A 21,807-nucleotide genomic window follows, 5' to 3' on the forward strand; every position below is an offset into this window, starting at 1 on the left:
ATCTCACTGAAAGAAAACAGTTATTACAAGAAGACTGAAGAAGAACCTTTAAATGCCAGTAAAGCTGGTTTCTTTGTTTCAGAAGTCAGCATGAATTATTAATGTTAAGCTATCTGGTAAACCCACTGGTGAAGATAAGGACGCTACTGTGAAATCCATACTCAGAAGAACTTTATCAAATGTGGAAAGTAGTTGTGATACAAAAGATGATGATGTTCCAGAAAAAGTGATGCCAGCAAAAACCTTCACATTAAAGGAATGCTCAGATATTCCATGACATTGAAAATGCAAAGATAAAAAGTGGACAGCTTAACCACATTTGGAAAGGAGTATAATTTGCCAAGACACAGAAAAGATCTTGCTCCATACAATGAAAACAAAGCAAGAAGTATTCAAACTACTCTTGGAAAGTTTTTACAAAGAAATAAAACACTTTAACCCTAAATATTTCTAAGTTTAAAATTACAGTGTACTAAATAAATACTAGTTTTGCTATTTTTCATTCCCCAAGATACTTATAATCGGCATTAAGAGAGTTTTTAATGTTTTGACAAAAAATTTTTAAAGGTTATAGATCAATTTTAATTTTTCCTATTGGTTATTAAAATTGTTTAATAATCACAGTTTCAGCTTGCATGGTCATTTGTATGGTCCCATGCAAAGAGAGGACTTCCTGTTTTAAGAACTATCACTGATTTATTTGTAAAAAGTCTCTCACTGATAACAAACTGCTATAGGAAAGAGATGAAAAACTTACATGCTACACTACAATTCACTAGCCCTACAATAAAGAAAGCAGTTAAGATTTTTAAAATGATTTTCAGCACATTAAATCTTAAAACAGACAGCCATCTGTTTAAAGTAAAATGAATCCCACCTCAAAGAAATAGATAATAATTGATTAATGTATAAGATAGCATTAATTTTGAAGAAAATATAATAAACATTCTCTCAAATATAATTTTTAATATATTTTGTGAACTAAATAATTAAAATAAACCCAGCCACTTATATATCCATTATATTGTCTTTCATAAACAGAGTATTTACATTCTCATATTCACTCCCTGTAAGACAAGATGTGCAATGCCAACCACCTAACTACAAACCTTTTTTTGTAATATGTGAAATTCGATGGCTTTTGAATTTAAGTTCCCCAGCAGGCCCAGCTTCAGGGCTCCCAACCGCACCTTTAATCAGGATTAATCAGTAATTCTATGTTAGCAGAAAACACACCTGAAAACCAATGCCCACATGTCCACTACAAGTATGTTAGTTCTGTGTCATGGGTAGTCACAGGCCAAGGAAGATCAGAGGCTCAGTCAAGCTCAGAATAGTTAGAACACCACATAGTTTACGGTAATACAACACGGGGAAAGGATTCACATAGGATATGCTACGGCAAGGTCATAGTTTAGATTACCAAACTAAAACTTAGATTTAGAATTCAATTCAGCGTGCCAGAAAGCTTCCTTATCTTCTTGGACCTCCTGCTATCTGCATCCTGGACTTCTGCATCTAGGGTCAGAGTTTCCAGTTCTTACATGTAATGACCTTGGAAATCGTCACTCTGAGCATCGTCCCAACAAGAAAAACAGTGAACAAACTCAAAGTTAACAACTCTTCTTAATCCATCATGATACACCGTGCTTCCCCCAAAACTGGAAAAACAGGCAACTTCAGAGAATCACAGCTGTGAGTAGAAGTGCAGGAGCAGAACCTACAGCTAGAGCTAATGTGGGTGGCAAAGCTTTAAACTGTATTTGATGAACTGCTGGAGACTCAGTGTAGACTAACTTGAGAATTAAAAACTACCAGGAGGCTAGTCTTACAGGGAGGCCTCTACAAAAAAAAACAAAACAAAAACAATTTCAAAAAATTAGTGGGCCATGGTAGTGTATGCCTGTAGTCTCAGCTACTCAGGAAACTAAGGCATGAGGATCACTTGCACCTGGGAGTTGGAGGTTGCAGTGAGCTATATGATCTTGTCACTGCACTCCAGCCTGGATGACAAGGTAAAACCCTATCTCTTAAAAAAAAAAGAATTCCATTCAAAATTGCATAGTTTGAAAAACAAAACAAAACAGATGAACTCTTATCAAGATGACATACAAATAAATATCAGCCTAAATTAAGATTAAGTTTAGGAACAAAAGGCAAAAGAAGTATGATTTCTAGCTAGATGAAATCTTCTTGCAAAGCAAAATTATAATTTCAGGAGAAATTCATTGTGTGTTTACAATTTCATATATATAACTGTGGAATATATTTGCTTGTTTTATCTTTTCTTAACATTAGAATGAAAATAAACGAATGGGGATACAATATATTACAAAACTGACTAACACCACAACTTTAACCCCCAGAGTATATTATATATTAAACAGTTATTGAAAACTTATATATGTTAGAGACTGTTCAAAATCAAGTAGATTGTTTCTTTTGCTCTTTTGTTCTTTTACCTGCATCAATAAGCATGAAAGCTTTAACTCTAGTTTACTAGGAGATAAATCTTAATGTTAGTAAGGACTTGAAGAAAGGGAATGAGGGAGAAAGAAAGACATGCAGATATGTAAGAGAAGGAATTTCAAGTTCAAGAGAACAGCAAAAGACACTGAGGTGGGCGTGTACCTGGGTATATAAGAAATAGCAAGATTTACAACTCCCATTGAATGAAACTTCTACTGAATTCATATGAATTTCCTATTTGTTTATATTCCAAATACCACAAAATATCATCAAACTGTTTTGTCTTTTAGGGAAGTTATAATGTTTAGGTTAAAGAGGAAAATGCATAATTTTTAACCAAATCACCGAGTTTTCCACAGTTGCACCTTCACACTTGTTAGAGTACTGCTTATCTTCATGACTGCATGTTTTAAATTCAACCAAAAGCTTATAGTCGTTGTTATTTCTATTTTCACTATTATACCAAAAGCAACATTTATAAGATGTCTGAATTCAGAATATACTATACATGCCATCCTCTTGGCACTTGACATATTTGAATAACATTCCTTTAACTCAGAGAGGAGTGTAGTGCATTGATTAAAAGCATGAGCTCTGGAGCCAGACTGTCTGGATTTGAATCTCAGACTGTTACTTTCTGGTTGGGTAGCTGTAACAAGTTACTTAATCTCTCTGGGCCTCTGTTTTCTTATCTAAAAAACTGGGATAAATAATTGTAAGAATCTCACAGAGTTGTTTTGAGGATAAAAAGAACGTAAAGCATTTAGAACTGAGCCTGGTTATACACCTCAAAATGTACTAGCTCTGGTTGCTGTTACTGTTATTAACACTGATGGACGAGATTAGGTGGGTTTTTTTTTTTTGATGTGTAATACCCCAAAAAAGAAGGAATGATGCTTTCTTAACTTTTAATCTATTGTTCTCTCTTGATGGCAACAATTGAAATTATTCTTCAATTTCTAAAGATTTAGATCCATGATAATATTTGAATGCACATCAATTATTCATTCTTTTATTTAAACAGATATCTTTAAATGTTGAGAAAACAGTGAATTCAAAGTAAGTAACCTTCTCATAATTTCTAAATTAGAAGAAAATATGCTTTTTAATGCCTATTATTTATGAGTGCTTTGTATTAATGTAAAAAACATACTTAAAAGTGAATTCTTTTTATATTTGTAACATTTAGAAGAAAAATACAAACAAGTGATAAACACAGGAGCAGGTCAGCTATTCTAAGGAAATTTGAGTCCTTACAAAGCATAAAATATTCCTGAAGAATGTATATTTATATTAAAAATTTCCTCGTGGCTTTAGAGTGTTCTCTTTGTGACTATAAGCCCTGATGAACTACATCAGATCATTTGGAGTTACAGTGTTAAGCAGCTTAAGAAGAAAACATCAAATTGCATTGAAAAGTGAATGTTACTATATTCAATTATAATATTATTAAGCATTTACTGTGTGTAAGTACTATTCCAAGTACTTTACATAAACTATATTTCGCTTAATCATAAAAATAACAAAACAGTTTGATCTCTAACACTAAATGATACTTTACTAATCTTTTAAAAACTGTTTTCTATTGAAATTTTCATCTATTAAAAACTTTACTAAAATTTTCTTGTGGTAAAAAACATGTAACATTAAATTTATCATTGTAACCATTTTTAATTGTACAGTTCAGAAATGTTAAGTATATTCATAGCATTGTGCAACATATCTTGCAAAACTGAAACTCTATACTCACCCTAATTCTCCCTCCTCCCTTCCCCCAGCCTTTGGCAACCACCTTTCTACTTTCTGTTTCTATGATTTTGACCACTTTAGATATTTCATGTGAGTGGAATAACACACTAACAATTTTTTATAATCAGAAGGATTGCTTGAGACCTAGAGTTCAAGATCAGCCTGAGCAAGAGCAAGACCCTGTCTCTACAAAAAATAGAAAAAATAGTTGGGCATGATGGCATGTGCCCGTAGTCCCAGCTACTTAGGAGGCTGAGGCAGGAGGATCACTTGAGTGAGGTTGCAGTGATCTATGATGATGCCACTGCACTCTAGCCTGGGCTATAGAGCAAAACTGTCTCAAAATAAATAAATAATAAAAAAATAATAAACTGAATAGAAATGAATTTTGCCTGGTTAATCAACTGCATATATGTGTGGGATGGGGTAAGGGGTGAAATGTTATAGGAGAAAGGAATATATTATGTCTGCTTCTGGTCAGCTATTTCACTAAACTTGCCTTCATTCTAGGGTATCTCCTTAATCTCTCTTTTGCCCAATTCCTATTTCCAATTAATATCTCTGCCATACAAATTCTCCACATCACTTTTATACAAACACCACTCAAGGAACTAAACTCATTTTAATTCACCTTTTGCATTAGGATCTCTTTATTTACTCTCTCTGTGTACTTAAGATTTATATTAGCTATAAATACTACTGGGCAGAGACTATAGCTTCAGAGTAAACCAGAGTTTAATTAATAAAAGTAAAATGAGGCTAGAATTGTTTCTATCCTCAACTATTTGTAACCAGAAAACAATATAAATGCTTGCAGATTAAATTGCATATTAAGTATGTAATTTAACCTTACATAAGGCTAAACTTTTACTTTCTATGTAAGAAATTCTTTTACCCCTGAAATACATATGCAATATTATCCAAAAACATTTAACAAATATACAATCACTCTATGTTTTGTTCATTTATGAAGAACTGTTAGTTTTACACTGTAAATCCATAAGGTATATAAACACTACTTTATTCAGAATTCAGAATTAATTTCAAATAATCATCCAGTATAAATTCCCTTAAGGTTACACACAGTTTTCACATACACCATCTCTGACATTCCAACTCTAAGATTTTTACCTCAGCCCTTATTTAACAACCCTTTTTTGGACACCTAAAAAGTAATAGTAACAATAGGTTTTATAAAGGAAAAGAGAAAATAACCAGGCCCTGACCTCTAACAGCTCAAAGATTTAAATGCTAAATCAGATAAATACAGGTAATTACAACAGAGTGCCATACATACTGTTTAGGTGCACTCATCCTGTGAAACCACACAAGAAAGCTTCTCTAATCTAGACCAGGATCGTCTAGATACTTAAGCTGAGTTATGAAAGATAAGCAAGAATTAAAAATGCCAAAAGCAGTGGGGCGAGAAGGAGCAGTTTATACAAAGACAGAGGTACGATGTAACAATGACACGTGCAGGCAACTAAAACCAGTTCTTTATAAAGGATACGTGGAGGAGTAGAGGGTGGTAAGACATGACGGTGAAGTACCTGGGCCAGACCAGAGAGAGATTTATATGTAGGTGAAAATAGTTAATAAAGGGATAAAGATAAGTTTATAAAGACTTATTATGATACTAAAGACAATTAGAAGTTACTGATATGGTGATAAAGATAAAAATGGTCAAGGTGGGTTATGGTTATGGAAATGGATCAAGGGCACAAAAGAGGAACTGCCTGGATAGATTTAGTAATGAATTCTTGACACAAATACACAGGTCAATAATGGGGGTCATAGAAGATACTCAAAAAGAACAAATTATTTCCATCTCTGCTTTGGGATATAATCAGATGATACTGATACAGATGTTTCAGAAAGAGAGTGTGTGTCAAGAACTGGTCTAGTCAATTGGCATTAATAGCTTATGCAAGTCCACATATTATTTTTAATATCTGCAAAGTTAATAGTTTTTAGTATCTATGTATCATTTTTATTGTGGAAAAATTTTTATTATGAACTTGCTTTGAAGCTGACTATACAATTAATATGTAGCACAAGGAATATAAAGCAAGATAAATAAAAACTTTTTGTAACCTTTTTTTCTCTTGAATTAATTACCTTGCCAACTGTCCCTTGAGCTCCTGATGAAATAAACTTTGGGTAGCAAGGGTAAGCTGAAGTTTTTGCAACATAAAGTAATTTAAAATGTTGAATAAGTTTATTCTTCTGGGTCAAATATAATTATATGATGTGATAATCAAACATTTTCAATGGACTCATAATAATCACAAGCATCCTTGAATCACTGAGTTTTATCATACAACTAGCCCTGAATGTTGAAACAAAATACAGCTTCTTTAGTACATTCATTGAATCATTAAGTTGGAACACTTCAGAGATGTTTAATTCTAATCCATCTTCCCACTTATGGCAGAAATCTTTACAACTTAAGCATTATCTGCCCATGTACTTCAAGTGAGAGAGGTCTCAAATAATATTAACAACAAAAACAATCAGGAATAACAACCGCTGAGTGATTGTTATATTTTATTGTTAGATAATTCTAACTATTAAATGTGCCATCTAATATTAAATCAAATTTGCCAGCCTACACCTTTTAACAGAATTATGGGCCCTAGTTATCCTTCCTGGGAAATAAAAATTATATTGCTATTTATAGCACTTAACAAAAGTAATTTTATTTTTATATGTTTTATCTCAATTATCATAACCACCCTATGAAGTAGGTACTACTATTATTTTCCCTAATTTACAAGAGAGGAAATTAAGTCTTGGGGAAGGTAAGTATTTTTCCCAACATTGCAAATGAAGTAGTTGATGGAGCTGAGGGTGGATTCCAAGTCCAGGTTTTACTTATCACATGTCCCTGAGACATGGGCTTTGTAGGCTGACAAAATCAGGTTTCTAAACTTCCTGAGCTGAGAGTCAGACCTCAAACCATGGTAAATTCACTGAAGTAAGAAATGTCATTCTAAGAAGCCTCTGAACAAATGGATTGTGAACCCATCCCAGGTGACACCACTCTAACATGTGTTTAGTAGGATGAATCTTTTTTCCATTTGAATTTCTTTACATCCAATCTAACAATACTGGTTAACAATAAATTAAACAGTTGCTTACTTTGCTTTCTATTCACAAAAGTGGTTTTTTACCACGTATACTACAGAATGTGATATTATTTTAATGAGGGTATGAAAAAAAATGGGTCATCATCTGTGGATACCACAAAAAAAAAACCAGTCTGAGGAATTGATCACTACATCATGACTAAATTGAAAACATGGCATGCATTAATTCTGGCTTGCTTTATAGTCACTGAAATAAAAATAACAGTCAAATGATGGAAAATTGAGTTAGCCAGAATATGACCATCTTGGCAATGTGAATAAATATTTTGTTCTTATTTCTTGATTATGCCAAATTTTACATGAATTTTGTTACAGCTTTAAATAATGCTACTTTTAAATATATCAGTTCAAACAATATTTACTGCCAATTTGCACTAAATGTAGTTAGACTACTTTATGTAACATGCCAAGTTTAGAACTAACCTCTAGCTCCTGAAGGGATAATATGTTCCCAAGACTTGAGAGAATCAGGTATTCCTCACTTACCATGCCCTTATGGTTCTCCTTTCCACATGAAAATGATGCTAGTAACTCAACAAAAATAAAGCATGCTTAAAATTTAATTTCCTAGTAATAGTGAAAGATTTGTGCCAATCTACTCACATTCTCTTGTGTGGCCTCCCTTTGAGTAGCTCAATTCAGTACAACATATACTTACTGTTTATCTACTCTGTGCCAGGTATTGACATAGAAACTTGTTCAGAAAATGAACAAAGTAGATCCCCTGTCTACTTAGGGGAGCATACATTACAGTGGAAGAGACACATAATAAGTATAAACATAATAAATGAATAAATTATATAATATTCCTAGAAAGTGATAGTGGTATTCAAAAAAAAAAAAAAGAAGAAAAGCAGAGCAAAGCAAAGGTATCAGGAGAGCCAGGGCTGGGGAGAAAGTAGGGCAGGTGTCAGTATTATATGGGGTAGTCCGAGTAAGCCTCAGAAGAAGATAAGATTCGGGCTGATGTATGAAAAAGATTAAATCGTCACACAATCACATTTCTGGAGCAAGAATATTTTCAACAGAAGGAAGTGCAAGAGCAAATATTCTGAGTTGGGGACATGCCTTGAGAGTTCAATGACAGCAAAGGCAGTGTGGAGAATGTGGCTTCAGCAGAGTAAATCCATCAGAGAGGTCAGGAGGGGGCCAAGTCAGGCCTTGAGGACCACTACAAGGACTGTGGCTTTTGCTAACAGAAATGTACTGACCGTCAACAAGAAGGTAAGGTCCAGCTGTGATATTAGTTGCAAATTACATTTTTGATTTCCTAGAGAACAAAAAAAGTCCCCTTAATTTCTGACTTTACCCCAACGAACTTTCTAACTTTGCCTCTTTAATTACTCTTTTCCTTTTAGCATCTTTAATCTCCAATAATGAACTTTTATGTACTACATTCAAATATTTTTATACTACTTCCCCATCAAACCAACCACATAGATGGTCTTTAAAAATAAAAAATAAACTGCTTTCATATGTTCAGACCTGCTTTATTTCTGTTTATAAATGCATGTAAGTCAAGGAGAGCAAGAAAAGATTATAAAAAATGATGTTATTTTGACCTACAAGCATTGCTACTGATGGTGCTTCTGTTTTTTAGAATAATCTATGAGTACAACTCAGGAAATCTACACTGAATCTTCTTTTTTTACTGTTACCAATGAGTGGATGTACTCATTCTTATTTTCTAGTTTATTACATATGAGAATATAGATGGAAAAATATGAAACACAAGCTTTTAAGAAACTGGGCCTCATCTTAAATGAAAGTTAACGGAACAGAAAAGGAAGAGAGACACAGGAAAGAAGCATGGTATATAGATTATTGTCAAACCATCATGATTATCTTTAATAATATGATAATTTAGCTTTAATAAATTCAGATAAAATATTAACGGATTTCTCTATATACATCTCAGTGTTCATGGATTCTAAGAGAAAAAGATAGCTGATAATGGATGCAATAGGAATTTATTAAAATACCTTTTTCTTTAGAGAAAATTACAACCTAAAACATAAATGAATCTATGTAATTAAACTCAAATCTTTAGTTTGCTACAGGCAGAGATTTCTCTAGTTTATGTGAGAGAACCATTTTTTCTTCAGATACATGTCACTATAGTTTCATGAAGGTTAGATTCAATATTTAAGTAACATTTTTCAAGAGCAGTTATTTTATACTACTATAGGGTACAATATAATGTGGGATAGTCAGAAAAAAAATAAATCCCTTGATAATAAAGTTCTTTTTCTGACATAGCTTACATTCTAATAAGGAAAATAGGGCACAATGAAATAACACATTCATAAGACTCATGTAAATAGAATAAAATCAGTGTAAAACATTTATACCTATATTAAAGAAATGCTGGTTTTAATGCAATTGATTAGAATAAAATGAGATTAGGCACAGAGAGCATCTCAAAAGAAAAGAGTTGTAAACCATTTTCAGAAAGAAACAGTAAATTTGACTTGCTGAAATTCTGCTTCTCCAAGGTTGGGCCAGGATACAGGCAAAGATGCAAATTATATATTAAAATACTGAAGTATATATCTATTTTAAATTTGTTGTGAAATATAAGTGTAGACATATATATTTACACATGCATACACATAAGGCACACCTGTAGATTTCTAATTCTTTCATGACCTACTTTTTTCTTTCACTTGAAAAAAGTGGAGAGAAAAGTATAAATAGTTGGCATTTTAATAAAAATATTCCTATAGTGAAACTGTGAATCTGGTATTTCTTTGGATGCAAAAATGGAAAAAATTCTGAGTCATAAACCTGATTTGAGTCATTTTCCTTAGTAACATGATTGCTAATTTTTCTCATACTGACAGACATTTTTTACATTTGATTGTTTTCAAATGGTTTATATCACCTTTGGATCACAGGGAAGAATAGCAGGTAGTGTCTCAGAGTCCTATGTTTTCATCAAATTTCTTATGAAAACCAAAGTAAATTATAGTGATCAAAAGGACAGGTGGCATTCAAAAGGCCTTACATGCAGATTTATAGATAAAATCGCCTAAGTTATAAACATATCTCATTCATCTAAAAAAAGAATCAGATATAAAAAGCAATGACTGGAACAGGTAGAAAAAAGTAATACAGAAAGTCAGCCATGAAATAAACTGCAGCAGAAATTGCAGAAAAAAGGATAAGACGGCAGTAGAAAAAGCCCTTTCCCTGTGGGGAGGCCAAGGATTTAGTCGAGGGGCAGGAACTCTATCTAACTGCAACCCTGTGTAAGGGCAAAGAACACATAAACTTACATACCTGAGGACTTCCTTAGAAAAGAAAAGATACGATTAATAATTTAAAAAATAAATTTAGTAAATTTGGCCATGATTGGGACTATATATTTTACTCTTCTGAAATGTGATCTGTGACCTTCAAGAACTACCATCAACTTAATAGCTTCTCTGAATAGTCTGGTCTGTTTTAGTTCAATGCTGACTCAGCAAAGAAAGCATCATACAAAAGCACTATCATCACACTTGGCAGCAGACAGCAGATGATATAGCTTCACATTAAGATTATTTCTCTTAAATGTGATGTGACAGATCACAATAGAATTTGTGATATCAGCCAAGGCTGAGGTTGTCTAAATATTATAATAAATCATCTTTGTGGTCATTCCTGATGCTTCCCAGTAACTTTTAATTTTAATCATTTAAAGTAAAAAAGGAAAAATTTTAAAATATATTCCTCACTGAATATTAGTTTTTATGTCTTTCATTAAAAATTCAATACTATCTCTCTAAAGCTTATTTGAGGGAACCCTTTTTTTTCTTGCTTAGTTAACAATCTTCAATGAAATTCTGATATTGAGAATTTTAAGCAGCAAAGCTGAAGATGATAATAATTTTGTTATTAATTTTCAAGGGCAACTGACGCTGGAAGAAGAAAAATACTAGAAGTACAACTATAAAAACAAATATTTAGGGAGTACATACAAATGGTGATTTTAATATATCCTTACCAGTACGCACAGATTATAAGGCTTTAATATTTCCTGAAATTAAATCATATGAAAAGAAGGAATTCTTTAATATACTAGAGTTCTTCCATTCAGACCTTTCATTTTAAGCTATATAAACAAAACAAATCAAATTCAATCATTCATCTAACAAATACTTACTGAGTACTTATCACATACTAGATAGTGTTCTAGAAACTGGGGATATGGCAGTAAAGGAAAGAAAAAACTCCCTGATCTCATAGAACTTAACAGTATACAGATATAAACAAATGTCAGATATTGATAAACGCAGGGAAAGAAGAAAATGAGTCAGCGGTAAAATTTTAAATAGGTTAATTAATGAAGGCCTGGTGGAGAAAGAGATATTTGAGGAAATTTTAAAGGAAGTAAGAGAGCAGGTCAAGTGGAAAACTGGGTAGAGGCAGGTATGGCAGGGATTTCATAAAGACAAATGACAAGCCTTGAGCTGGCTTGAATTAGAAAAATAGCAAACAGCTATATAACGAAGTGGGCAAGGGGAAAAACCAGTAGGAGATTAGGTGAGAAAGGTATCAGGGAGCCAGATGGCCCAGGGCTTTTTATGTTATTGAAAGGATTCATTTTTATTATGAATGAAATGGTAAGCCTTTGTAGGGGTTTGGGCAGAGAAATTACCTAACTCAAAATCATTTTAGCTTTTGTGTTGAGGAATACACTAAAGGGGAACAAGGGAGGAAGCAGTGAAACCAGTAGTAAGGATATTATTGCAATAATCCAGGGAAAGAAATTCAGATAAGGGAAGTAATAATATAGGCAATGAGAAATGGTTAGATCCCATATATATTCTGAAGTTAAGGCTAACAAGTTTTGCAGGCAGCCTGGGCATGAAGTGGTAATTCTCACATTTTTAGTAACAGGACCAGGAAGAACGGGGTAATCATTTACTGAGATGGGAAAGACTGCAGCAGGAGCAGGGTCGTGCATGAGTGGGAGATAAAGAGTCCAATTTTGGACATGTTGCAAATGCTATGTCTATTACAGATCTAAGAAATGTCAAGGAGGAGGTTGAGTATAGGAGGTTGAGTATATGATTCTGGAGTTCAGAGAAGAGATACAGGCTTGAGATACAGATTTGGGAATCACATGAGATCACCAATGAAGGGGGATAAATAGTAAAGAGAAAAGTTTCAAACTCTAAGCCTTGAAGCATTCTAATGTATAGAGGTGGTGGGGGCCAGGGGAGAGAATATGCCAAGGCAAGTACAAAGGAGCAAATTGGTGAGGTAGGAGGAAAGCAAGGAGAGTGTGCTATTCTGGAAGCAAAGAGAAGAAAATTCTTTCACAAAAATGGCTGGTGAAGAATCTGGACATCAAAGTTTTTTCTTTACCTGTATTCTTATTCTAAATTATTTTCTTAACCTATATACTCAGATATAGAATTATTACGCCCACTTGAAGCTGCTGAACTGACAAGCACTAGGGAAATGGATTTGTAGTACTGCACTGGAGATGCTAATTAATATCCAGGCTAATTATTTGTTATTTTTATTCATTTACTTATTATTTTTTAACATTTTTTTTAGAGACAGAGTCTCACTCTGTTGCCCAACTTAGAGTGCAGTGGTGCAATCATAGCTCACTGCAACCTTGAACTCCTGGGCTCAAGCAATCCTCCTACCTCAGCCTCCCAAATATCTAGGACTACAATTGTGTACCACAACTCCTGGCTAATTTTTTATTTTTTTGCAGAGATGGGGTCTCACTATGTTGCCCAGGCTGGTCTTGAACTCCTGGCCTCAAGAGATCCTCCCACCTCGGCCTCCCAAAGTACTGGAATTACAGGCATAAGCCACCACCCCCAGCCATCCAGGTTAAGTAATCAATACTTTCTGAATTTAGTCATTGTGCTAAATACTGAGATATCCCCTTTGGATACCCCACTGTTGTCCCAGAAGCTGCCTTGGCTTCAAAGAGTCACTTCATGACAGAGCATGACCTATGCTCTTTCCCAGGGTGACCCATATCCAATGACTAACTGAAACAGGAACATAAAGGCTTGGCCATCTCAGTCCAACTGATGACAATTTGGATGAGCCACTGTAGTTCTGGAGTACCCCATGGGGTCAGCAAAAGTTGTCATTGTGCCTGCAAGCAGCTCAACTTCCTCTGCCCATTCCTGCTTCCTTTGTCTCTCTTCCACAGGGGTTAATCTCAAGGGTACTTCTTACATACTTCTTAGACACTAAATTTCATTTCAGAATGTCTCCTAAGTAACCTTATCTGTGACAGCTGGTACTGGGAGTGGTCTGAGAAAGCAGGTGATAAGAAGAGGCTCTGGAGCTGGATCACTCACTGCCGGGGTAGCAATGAGGACCCCACCACAGAGGATCCCACCAACTCTGTGGTAGCTGTGGTAGGAGCCCAGAGAATCCCCTGGCACAAGGTGGCAGTTCAATTATTAAAATTCACCAGAGGTGGGTTGGGATGTTATACCAACGGAAGGGAACACTAGCTGGAATGATATTGCAGATAATTGAGAAATATGGGAGAAATAGTAAGCATAATGACAATGGAAAAAAAATCACAAAAAGCTGCAGGCAAGTAACTTAACTGCCAACGTGAAAACCAAAGGGCCTCTATTATAGATACACAAAGACATTGTCAGATTCTGTAGCTTCTGGGAAGAGAAAGCCAATGACTAGGAACAAGATTTAATCATCAGAGTAGTCAAGCTCCAAAACTCTTATGCATGGCAGATCTGCTAAGTCAGGATCCTGATTGTCAAATAATGGGAACGTGTCACGTGGAATGGGATGTCTGCTTTAATGTCTCCCAAAATCTTGAATCCCCAGACTCCCTAGAACTTTCTAATACCACAAAAGTGGCCTTCCCTTCTTTCTTGAGGGTGATGAGGATAGAGACTTCTCCTCTATAAGATAACATGTGCCCCCCAACTCCTATCCCTTGCCTTCCCTCCAGACCCCAGGGCCTATAACTTGGGTTATGTCACAACACAGCCCACCTGGGACATACTAGGGCTGACAAAGGAAGAAAGGGACTATACCCCAAAGGAACTGCAAGATCTAGATAGTCTGTATTAGCCAGGAGAGTACATGTGGGATTAAGTTCTGAGGGTGTTTGATCAAAGGGGCTGGAACCTAAGATAAGGGAGAGTTTATTGATTTGCAGGCACTCTCCTGAGATGCAGCACTTAACAATTGGCAAGAATCCCAAGAGATGGTACAAACTCACCACTAGGATGGTTCCTACAAACATGGACAAACATATGGTTCACACTAAATATGGCTGAAATGCCAGAAATGCTGCGGCAGATGGCAGAAAAGGTGATTACAAGGCTTAGAGAAGTGGGTATTCTTGAATATACATACTATGTAAAGCCAGAAAATCCCTCAGATGATGATGTTCTGCAGAAGGCCTAGAAAACATACCACTAACCAAAGCCATACGAATATGCTAGTGAGAAGATACCAACATTACGATCAATAAAAAGTTCAGTGGTGGCTCTCTGAAGGCTAGGAGTGACGGGAGAAAAGTATGATATGTATTAACAAGGCTGACTGATAGTAATGAGGAAGAAAGGACCAGGTGAGGATGCTTACCCATCAGAAGCCAGGTGGGCACAATTATCATAAGAGGGGCACATTATAAGAGTGGTAAGGGTGGTATATATGTGAAGCTAACCCACAAAGAGTTATTGAGATAGTTAATAGACTATTACATCCCCGGAGGCAAAACAGACAACTAACAAGGCTCATTATGTATCATCAAAAGAAATCAAAGATGAATAATCACAAAGTGGAGGGTATCGCCCCAATGAAGTCACAATCTCTTGCTCAGCTTCCAAACCTGAGCCAATTTTTAGATCTAGAACCCCCAGACTGAAGAGCCCTAGTTTTCAGAAGGAAGGATCTTGCAACACCATGGCAAGAATACAAGGTTACAAGGTAATAAGCCCCCAGTCCCTACCCAAGGAGACCTATAGCACTCTACTCAAGTAACTGTGCACTGGACAAGGAATATCCATACATTGAGGGCTACTGGGCGATTGACAGTGATACCTGGAGACCTGAAGCATCAAAATGCCATCCCTCTCTCCTCCCCTCATTAGAGTAGAGGCATATGGGGGCCAGTAATAAATGGAGCCCCAGCTAAAATATAGCTCTTAATGGGTCCATTGGGACCACAGACCCACCTGGTAGTGATTCCTCAAACCCCAAATGTATTATATAATCAGCATAGACATACTTGGTAAGTGCCACTATACCCATACCCAGTCCTTGGCCTGAGAGGGAAGAGTTATTGTCATAGACAAAGCCAAAAGGAAGAATGTGAAGCTGCTCCATCCCAATTCTGCAAAGATAGTAGATTAAAAAGCCAACACAGTATTCGGGGAGGGGAAGGGCCACAGGAAGTAATTAGTGTCCTCTTAAGGATCTAAACAGCATGGAGGGGTGGTCCCAACAAAGTTTTCCAAGGCTGTTGGTGGGTCTATGGTGCAGTACAATCTCTCCCTTTATTCACTCCTATTTCTTTCCCCTCCCCTACAAAGGGGTTGACCCCAAGGGCACTCCTTAATAAACTTCATCTCCAAGTCTGATCTGTGGGTAACCTGCAAAAGTCATTTCCCACCTTGAAATTAAGTTATGTTTCCTTTTAAAGCTATGTTTCCTTAGGCTTATCTTCAAGACTATTTCCCAGTTTAATTGGGTAGTGTTAGGTTTTACCCCTAGACAACTTTCCCAAACAAAATAATGTCATGCCAGAAGGTATTTATGAAAAGTCTTTGGCATTTTTCTCTGAGAGGAACCCAGAAGTAAAACTCCTGATTTATAGGTACTCTCTATAGTAAAAATTATTGTTGACTCATCAATCGCCATTTCCTTACCAAAGGTCTTAGGTAATCCCTCAATTCAATATTTTGAGAATATTGAGAAAAACAACAGTTTTTCTGATTCTAGATTGATACAAAGCATTGAAAATTAGCTCAAATCTGATTTTCTCCAGAAAGCTTTTCATTGGTTTCAAATAATAATAATTTCTTCTATTTCAGCAACACTTAAATGCTCATAATTTAACACCTTCTTTGCAAGTGTGTTAAAGTTATCTTATTTAGATAGACTTCATTACCAGAACTGCATTTCCTTTTCTTTTATATAGCCTCAGTATTATCTACACAATCTCTTCATTAATATTGTTACTTAGAAAGTTATAGATAATTTCAAAGCCTTACATGAGAGTTTCACAAGATAAGGCACTTAAGTATGAAAATCTTCTAGAAATTAGCTATATCATGCAATTTTGAACTTAACTGCAGTTTCTAAGCCATTTCTATGAATAAGTATAGCTTAATGAAATAGGTTAAATAATAACAATAATAAATCAAGCATGTTTCTAAAAAGTGCCCCGTAATTGGCAAATACACCTGTTACAGACTGAGTTTTGCGCTAAAAAATCATTTATCTGCCATTCTGCTTCTGTAAACCTGCCTGCTTCTGCTTGCTATCCCCAACACAGAAATTCCTAAGTGACTACAACACCCATGTTCTGCGTAAAATGATTACAGCCCCCACGTTTTGCGTGAAGCTATTATGACACTCATGTTTTGCGTGAACAAGATAATGGCCCAGAGCCCAAACTGCCCAGATCCTGTTACACCAAAGATAAGAAAATGATATGATGCTTACTCAAGGCTTTTTGTACACGTGCTTGCTCTGTCTTAGTAATTGTCCACCCACAAACTTACAATATAAAAACTTTCTGTTTCAAAGGCTCACGGCTGCTTTCTGTGCCGCCTTTGGGCGGTGCAGAGAGTAGTCGCTGCCCAGCTAATAAAGACTCCTGCTTTGGCTCAATTCGGTCTTTAGGTGGTCATTTCTCACGTCTCAGACCATAACAATACCCTGCACTAAAACTTTGGGTAATGAAAGATTCAATATATTCTAAATAGTCACTTTCTGCTGCAGAATACAACTTCTTAAAAATGAACATTATAATAAAAAGAAACCAGAAGTATGTGTCTAGTACGATTCTAGTGATGAGTTTATTTCTATGAAAAACTAAGGCAATATATATGTTTTTAAATAGTACATGGTTTCCATGGTTATAGAGTAACAAAAGAAATGACTGTCAGTTACTGCGACAAAATTCTCTCAGGATATATTACTAAATTATGTTGGAAGTCTCTTTTTTGAAAGAAAAAATGGAAAATTTTACAATAACATTTGGCCTACACTCAAATGCTAAACATAGATTGAGCATCCCTAATCTGAAAATCCAAAACTTTTTGAGCACCAACATAACACCACAAGTTACCCTGAACACATAATTTTTTCACTGTATTAAGGGTATGTCATCTTTTTTACTGTTAGGTACTTATGTGTGAATAAGTGTAAGAAAATGATTGCTTATCAATAGCATATAAATTCAGAGTTAGAAACGGTAGTGATGCCCAACATGCAGATATTGTCCACATGAGTGGACAGATACTGACACCTTTGCTAAGATACTGACACCTTTGCTTTCTTATGGATCAATGTAGTACCCAAACTTTGTTTCATGTACAAAGTTATTATAAATATTGTATAAAATTGCCTTAAGGCTATGTGTATAAGGTTTATATGAAACATAAATGAATTTATTTCATCTGGTCCCATCTCATGTACATGCAAATGCTGTAAAATCTTCCAGTCCTAACCATTTGGGGTAAGAGATACTCAACCTCTATAAGTACTACATTTTAATTGAATACATAGATTTAATCAGAGATTCACATGGAGCATGATTGAATGCACTTTCTTGCTCCATTTTGGACCCTGTGGACTGCACCAACTGATTGTCAGTCCCCACCTCTTTCTCTTACCACAAAGGGTCAGATACCAGCCACAAAGGTGACTGAAGATCATATTTTATCATAACCCAGAAAGTCAGTACAGATTGCCAATAGACCTTGAAAGTCTTGCTGAGGTAATTTGGTCACTGTGAAGGCCTCATTCACCATAATCATGCATTTCAATAGGCACAGGTTCTACAGATTCTTGTAAGAAAAAAGTATCTTCAGGGATAGCAACAGAGATAACTTTTGTTCAGACACACACATGACATTATCATTTGGCCACTAAGAGTTACGAAGAGAGATAGATAGTTAGCATTTATATACTTTTTATTCAAATCACTTCTAATTATTAGACCATATTGCATCAAATTTAGATTTTTTTAATAGTTTATTGTGTTAGGATATCTTTAAATTTTTGAACTCCAACTCAAATATAGGTAAAAGTAAAGATTATACGTACTTGGAAGAAACTGCCTCCATGAATTCATCCAAAAAATCATCATATTCAGAACCTCTTACTCTTCTCTGCCGTAGTCCAATGTACAATGGATCTTTAAGTAACTCCTATTAGAAAAAAGTTACCATAAAAATATAATGACTATAAGCAAGTGATTTACTCTGAGCTTCAGGTTCCTTATTTGTGTAGAAGAGACAGAAATATACATAAAATCTTGCCATACTGATTCAGACTTAACCTACAGCGTTGTTATTTCATTTTTTTTTTTTTGACACAGAGTCTCCTTCTGTTGCCTAGGCTAGAGTGCAGTGGTGTCACCATAGCTCATGCAACCTCAAATTCAAACAATCCTCTTTCCTCAGGCTTCCAAGTTGGTGGGACTACAGGTGTGTACCACCACACCCAGCTAATTTTTAAATATTTTGTACAGACGGGATCTTGCTGTTGCCCAGGCTGGTCTATAATTACTGGCCTTAAGCAATCCTCCTGTCTTGGCCTCCCAAAGTGCTAGGATTAGAGATGTGAGTTACCAAGCCTGGCATTATTTAATGTTATATAGAATATATCTACAGTATTTGTATACCAAGTAAGAAAAATAATTACTAAATGTTAAAAACATTCTGGGTTATTCTGAGGGAAAGAAAAGGAATTAAAATATCTCAGTTGTGCTAATTAGAAAAGTTCGATTCAGATTTTACAAAGTTTTCCACACAAAGAAATAATATTGAATTTTGAATATTAGTTTAAGGCAGCAGTCCCCAACCTTTTTGGCACCAGGGACCAGTTTCATGGAAGATAATTTTTCTGTGGCCAGGGGGCTGGGGGCCACGGGTTTAGGGAATGAAAAGATAGAAATTCCTTTCTTAGATTCATTTTCCACTTCAGAAAGCAAAATCTTCAAACAACACTTTGATTTTACCTTTAATATGATAGATGGCAGACTTTAAAAATAAATTTTTTAGCTTTGACTAAGTTTTCCTTAAACTTAACCTTATGCAGTTTAAGTTGTTTCTGATTGATATATCTGAGAAAACATTCCTCTGTACAAGTTTTAGTATATATAATATGTAATATTATTTTTATTAAATCAGTTCTTAATTTGAGATATAATTTATATACTATAAAATGTACCCATTAATAACAAAAGGTCTCAGTAAACTAAGAACAAAAAGGAACTTCCTCAACCTAATAAAGGACATCTATGAAAAAAACCCATAGCTAACCAGCACATTTAACAGCGAAAGACTGACTCCTCTCCACTTCAGACAGGGAACAAGACAAGAATATCTACCTTTACCACTTCTATTATATTTAACACTATACTGGAAACCCCAGCCATTACAATAAGAGAAGAAAAAGAAAGAATACAGACTGGAAAAAGAAGAAGCAAAATTGTTTTTATTTGTACACATATGACTGTGTACATAGAAAATACTAAGGAATCTACAAAAAAAAAAAAATCCGACTAGAAAAAATGTCAGTTTAACACAACTGCAGGATATAAGGTCAACATAAACAAATCAATTGTATCTCTATGTACTTGCAATGGACAATTCAAAATGAAAAAAATATACAACTGTAACAGAGTAGTCTCCCCTCCTCCCATAGATACGGAAACATAAAATTGAGAGTGGGGAAATATGTAACAGAGGGAATGGCCTGAGGAAAAAAACAGCAAATATATTTTGTCTCTTTAAAACTTCCCCCACTCTTTTTGGGAACTGTGGCCTGGCCTGCATCCCTGCCTCCTGACAGGTGGTCAGAAGGGACAGGAGAATGTTTTTTGTTCTGTGTTACAGGAGATAGCTCCACCAGCCTAGGCCAGTGCCAGCCTCCCAGGTGGGCCCAGGTGGGCAGAGGTCACAGGCTTTGTCTACAGCAGAGACGGACAGAGATGGGACAATTAGAATAGTTAATGACAATAGCCTAGATCTGAGTGCCCTCCCTTTAAAAGCTCTATATTTCTGCTTATGTTGAGGAATTTGGATTTTTTGAGATGAGACTCTACTGTTTTCCTCCTTTGCCAACAAGGTGATAAACTTCTTTTTCCTTCTCCTCAACCACTTGTTCTCATTTGTATGATGCGGCCTCAAGGACAAGTGCTGAGCTTTCAGTCACACAACTCCATTTATAATAGCATTCCAAAACATAAAATTCATAGAGACATATTTAACAAAATATGTGTAAGACCCACACACTGTAAACCACAAAATATTGCTGAAGAAACTTAAAAAGACTTAAGCTCGTTTAACAGGCTGCAAAAAATGTCAACCTATGTCACATAATGGTGAAACAATTGACCAAACTGTCAACTTCAGTAACTTGGAATAGAGAAATTCTACCTAATGAACTTGTGAATTTAGCTAACGAGATTTCCAGGCAGAATGCTGAATTGGCTTTTCATAGCTATATAACAAGGTATAAAACAGAAAGGAGCTAAAGGAGGAAATGTTCAGTTTGTCAGCAAAATTTAAAGGGATATTGAGGACACAGGGCTTCCTGGTAAAAGATTTACAAAATAATATAAGCTCTGCAGTCAAAGATCAAATTAATTGTCTGGCTGTAATAACTTTTTTGAAAACTTCTGAATGATTGAAAGTGGAACCTAATCAACCCTTTTGGCTAGATAAAAGGAACTGGCCCCATAGAGCTCTGACATGCCAACCAATGTAGGAAGGAGGTATGTTTTAAAGACTGTGAATGGAGCCTTTGTCTAATTGAGTAGACTATAATACATAGAAAGCCTAAAGAGTTTTTAAGGGTACAGAATTCACTTGGATTAATTAGGAAAGAAACATTTCAAAATGAAAATTCTTCTCAGGGCTCCCAACTTTCCATAGGCAGGAATAGGCCAAGACAGTTATTCAGCTGCTAACACAGACCATTTCTTATAGAAAGGAAGAGTATCTTGGAAGAGAGCTCAGAGGGCAGAACCAAAAGCCTAAGAGAACAATGAACTACAAAACCACTCTGAGGAAACAGAACTGGGCCCTACTCAAACTATTCCCTACTCCCCAAGTAGGTGGCCTGGCAACATGTGTCCAGTGGAAATTCAGATTTTCTCTAGACCATTTAGAGCCATATGATTCCTATTCCTCCAACTTTGAATGGGAATGGTGACTGTGGTTATTCTGTCCCTGCCTCGCCACTGTATGTTTGGTAT

General features: G+C 35.4%; 1 protein-coding gene across 3 annotated transcripts in view; it reads right to left on the reverse strand.

Annotated features, from left to right (window-relative positions):
* Positions 1–21,807, reverse strand: part of ME1 (malic enzyme 1) — a 231,874-nt gene that overhangs the window by 60,158 nt on the left and 149,909 nt on the right. For all 3 annotated transcript variants that reach the window (XM_045543958.1, XM_045543956.1, XM_045543957.1), the window contains one exon: positions 18,648–18,751. In XM_045543958.1, coding sequence (XP_045399914.1) covers positions 18,648–18,751 — 104 coding nt within the window. The remainder of the gene's footprint in view (positions 1–18,647; positions 18,752–21,807) is intronic.

Source organism: Lemur catta, chromosome 2 (genome assembly GCF_020740605.2).
Source record: "Lemur catta isolate mLemCat1 chromosome 2, mLemCat1.pri, whole genome shotgun sequence".
Taxonomy (NCBI): domain Eukaryota; kingdom Metazoa; phylum Chordata; class Mammalia; order Primates; family Lemuridae; genus Lemur; species Lemur catta.